This window comes from Taurulus bubalis, assembly GCF_910589615.1.
Source record: "Taurulus bubalis genome assembly, chromosome: 2".
In the NCBI taxonomy this organism is placed as follows: domain Eukaryota; kingdom Metazoa; phylum Chordata; class Actinopteri; order Perciformes; family Cottidae; genus Taurulus; species Taurulus bubalis.
The window spans coordinates 39,761,097-39,764,945 of NC_136590.1; the positions used below are offsets into that span (position 1 = coordinate 39,761,097).

Consider the following 3,849-nt stretch of genomic DNA (forward strand, 5'->3'; position numbering starts at 1 on the left):
TCTTGAGCAAAAACACTAATGTGGAGACTTTTAAAACAGGGATAACCACATTTTTTTAATATCCTCATACAACGGTGTGGTGTATTTTTTGACACATTTCCCTGCACCTCAGACGACAGTATGTTGGTTGATATATCTTCTTTTTAAGCCATCTAAGCAACATGTTCCAGCACATAAGGCTTACTGGCACTCCACTCATCTACTATTCAGGTACTTTGGACTTCATTTGGCCAAGACTAATATGAAAAAGGCAGTTCAAGATTTTATTGTCATTGGACCCTTGTAAACTTAAAGAAGAAAAGTTCTTAACAATTTAACAAAACAAACAAACAAACAAACAAACAAACAAACATGTTTAATAAAAATAATTTGATGTGGATTATCTCAGCAGACACATCATACTAATATTCTAACAATAAGAACATTTTTCATGTCGTCATCATCATCATCATCATCATCATCATCATCATCATCATCATTCGACACCGATCTGCTCTGCACTTTCTGGAGATTCTCCACATGAAGTTGCTTTGCTCAAACTGTCCATCTGGTAAAAGTAACAAGTCTCTGCGGAAACACGTAGGTATTGTTCCGTCCGCTGTACAAAAATAGGAACCCGTCACTTCTTCCACCAGAAAACATCAGCAATCCTCCATGTGCAGGTAAATATGGACCAGTTTGGATTTCTCACAGTGCTCGTCCATGCGCGCATCCACAAAGTCCTAATAGAGTCCCTCTTCTGTGGTTCACCGTAAATAATATTCGATTGCAGCGGAGAATGCGGCGAAGCCTCCACATCCCAGCACCCCGGCCTTCAGACCAGCTACAAAACAGAACAAGCAACACGCGTGAGGACAAAAGAAACGGCTTACTTTAGATTTGAAACATCAAAAGCTCAATCTACCAGGTGACATACCACGAAATCCAATGGCTCCTCCAGTAACGCAGCCGCTGTACACGGCGTTCTGCCAGTCAGATTTGCCACGGTGCTGCAAATGAAAAACAGACACAAGACAGAAGTTAGTATATTGATCCAGAGGTGGAAAAAAGTGACAGTTACCAATAAGGGGTCTCCAATTAGAATGATCAGCAAGCAGAGATCCCAGTGGAGCACAAGAGGGCGCTGTCGGACCATTTTGAAGAGGAGCGAAACACAACTACCATAAGGTTCCCAAAACACTTTACACGGGGATGTTGAACAATCAATACAAAAACTAAAATAATTGTTCTGTCGACCAGCCATTAGAGAGGGTTTGAAACCCGGCTATGAAACAATTCCTGAAAGATTAAAGAGTAAGTGAGGTGGATCGTTTCAGCTTCTAGCCCAATTATCAACCTCAAATTACCGCCCCTCTCTGCTGATGTCTGCCATCTGTCTTCATGATTTTCCATATTATTCCCATTGAAGAATGAAATCCCTCTACTGTGTTTTTGAGGTCCCTAATATTTGACCAAAAATTATGTATTTGTTCTTTTGGGTGCTGTGTTAGTAAAATCATGCAACTTTGAAATAAAAAAACTAAATAAAACTCCCATCACGCCTAATGTGAACCGGCCTTGAGGCAGTGTTTGTAATTGTAAAAAAAAAAAAAAAAAAAAGATTAAATCCTTGTTCACTAAAGTGTTCACATTATTTGGTCTATTCCCTTTTTTCCCCAGTTTGGCTATAGACAATTGGGAACTGATTTATTCGTTTATTTTTAGCTCCTGCCAGTTAATCCAGTCCATGTAGTTACCTCGTGGAGCGTCTTAAATATAACTCAATTTGTTTATTTTATCACGCCTGATTGTGACCTACTGATTCTATGATGCACTCTGAGCAGGAGAACATGGCGCCCACGATGGCGAAGTTCTTGGCGTATGACATCCCCCTCTGGCCCATGTCTTTGAGGACTTCCCGTGCCGATGGAGTTTTCAGCGGGTCTTTGGGGTCGAAGCCAACATTGGTATCGATGCCTGCTGTGAAAACACCAAAAGCTCCTCCAAGGACGAAGCCTGCAAAGAACAACAACAATAAAAACACCTCAGAAATCACAATATTGACAAGCTGAAGAGGAATCCAAGACACTGCTCTCCTCGGGTCTTAGACATACTACTGCCCTGCAGGTTATTGATCATGTATGTGTAATGCACAGGAAACATTGATGTAGGGGTACCACTGCAAACTGACAAGCACTTTATATTATCAAATAATCTGTAAAATACGATTCCCAACACCCAAGGTGCCATCTTCAAATTGCTTCAGGGGACTGTTGTTTTCTGTCAGTTAATAGTTTCAGCCCTACATGACGGAAACCACATACTAAATCCAAAAACCGGTGTCCCTTCAAATCCACTTTCACATATGCAGGAGAGCTCGGAGCTCTGACACCAGTTTTGCATTTTTTATTTTGCAGTCACCTGAAGCTGGACGGTAAATAAACACAATCAAGACACTGGCCAGTGACCAGCTGGGATGTCAGTGTCGTTGCTTACCTCCCACACAGGCCAGGACCGCCTTGAAGGCGCAGCTCTCCATTCCCCTCTCGATCATCTTCTGCTCGTCGCTTTTATAAGGCACCGGCAGTCCCCCCATAATGCCGGGCCTCAGGTCCTTCACGGACCTCTTGTCCCCGACGAGATGCTCCAAAATCATACTGTACTGAATCGGCGGGTCCTCCATACTCAAGCCAGCCGAAGCTGGACCTTGTAAGTCGGAGGCAGCAGCGTTTGCAGCACCCGTGGAGGCAGCCATGTTTCTCAATGACAGGCAGTGCTGTTTGTAAATGAAGTCAACGGCGATGAGTTTGCAGATTCGTCACTTTTGTAACGCCTGCTGATACAGTCTGTGGCTGATTTCGGGAGATTTAAATAATATGGACACAATTTAAGCTTGTATTTATCTATGTACATTAATGAGCAGCAGTGAAGATATATATATATATATATATATATATATATATATATATATATATATATATATATATATATATATATATATATATATACTGAAAAGCAAAAAGAATACCTATTTTGGAGGATTTATCTAAATTCGTGTCAGCACTTTCGACACAAGACTTCAGCCCTGCAGTGAATTATTCCTCTATTGAGGTTACACAAGATGTTTGTTGAAACCGTATGGTCATTATGTAACTTCTGTTGTTGAGCTGTATTGCGTTACACATGTGCTTCTGACATTTGTTCTACCTCACTTAGCTATATTAATAGGGGTAGACTTACCTAAGTATTTTGAGAAATAATAAAGTTTAGAATATATATATATCTTATCCCGACAATAAATCATATTTATTCAGCTTGAATGTACCCGCCGATAGGCGTTGATTCCCCTCAGTAAGGGGAGTGAATGATTCAATAAAAAAAAAGACTACATGTCCCAGAAATCTCCCTGAGCACTGCGCCAAACTCGCTTCACGCGCTCCACCTACTGGCTCCAGCGCGAGCTGGAGGTGACACTTAAATGACTCGCGTGCGCGAGGCGGCGGCGGCGGCGGCAGCATCATCCTGAACAAACAACAGCAGTCGCAATACTGAACAGGTGAGATTAAGCTAATGGCTTCTACTCATTTACTTCTGACCGACAACAGCATGTCCTCTTCTTTTCGCCAGTGTGTTGAGTTAAAACGTGTAAACTTCATCGTGGACGCGGTTGTCGGTGATCGAAACTGTCAAAGAGAGTCGCGCTCGCGCAGTATCAGTTGAGAACCAAACGGACCTGATGGCAGCTGTCTGTTAGCGGCACAGCCTCTGTTCCTTTAATTAATGTAACGACCGGAGCAGACGTGGCTTTCCTGTGCGACAACGACTGTCGTATAATAGCCGAAGGACAGGTTGTTGTCTGGTTAATTAAAC

The 3,849-nt window shown here is 42.2% G+C and overlaps 1 protein-coding gene across 1 annotated transcript; it reads right to left on the minus strand.

Moving 5' to 3' along the window:
• Positions 1-340: 340 nt before the first annotated feature.
• On the minus strand, positions 341-2,743 carry timm22 (translocase of inner mitochondrial membrane 22 homolog (yeast)). The gene is made up of 4 exons (XM_079237674.1): positions 2,476-2,743; positions 1,799-1,995; positions 917-989; positions 341-823 (listed from the first exon to the last, which is right to left on the minus strand). The coding sequence occupies exons 1-4, from the start codon at positions 2,732-2,734 to the stop codon at positions 747-749; spliced, it is 606 nt and encodes a 201-aa protein (XP_079093800.1). The 5' UTR covers positions 2,735-2,743; the 3' UTR covers positions 341-746.
• Positions 2,744-3,849: the final 1,106 nt, after the last annotated feature.

Excerpts from the sequence above, each read along its gene's own strand:
- timm22 (XM_079237674.1), bottom strand. The coding sequence starts at position 2,734 with ATGGCTGCCTCCACGGGTGCTGCAAACGCTGCTGCCTCCGACTTACAA. Across the intron at positions 990-1,798 it reads CAGAGTGCATCATAGAATCA|CACCGTGGCAAATCTGACTG; the intron begins GTAGGTCACAAT and ends TTTCATTTGCAG. Across the intron at positions 824-916 it reads AGGAGCCATTGGATTTCGTG|CTGGTCTGAAGGCCGGGGTG; the intron begins GTATGTCACCTG and ends TCTGTTTTGTAG.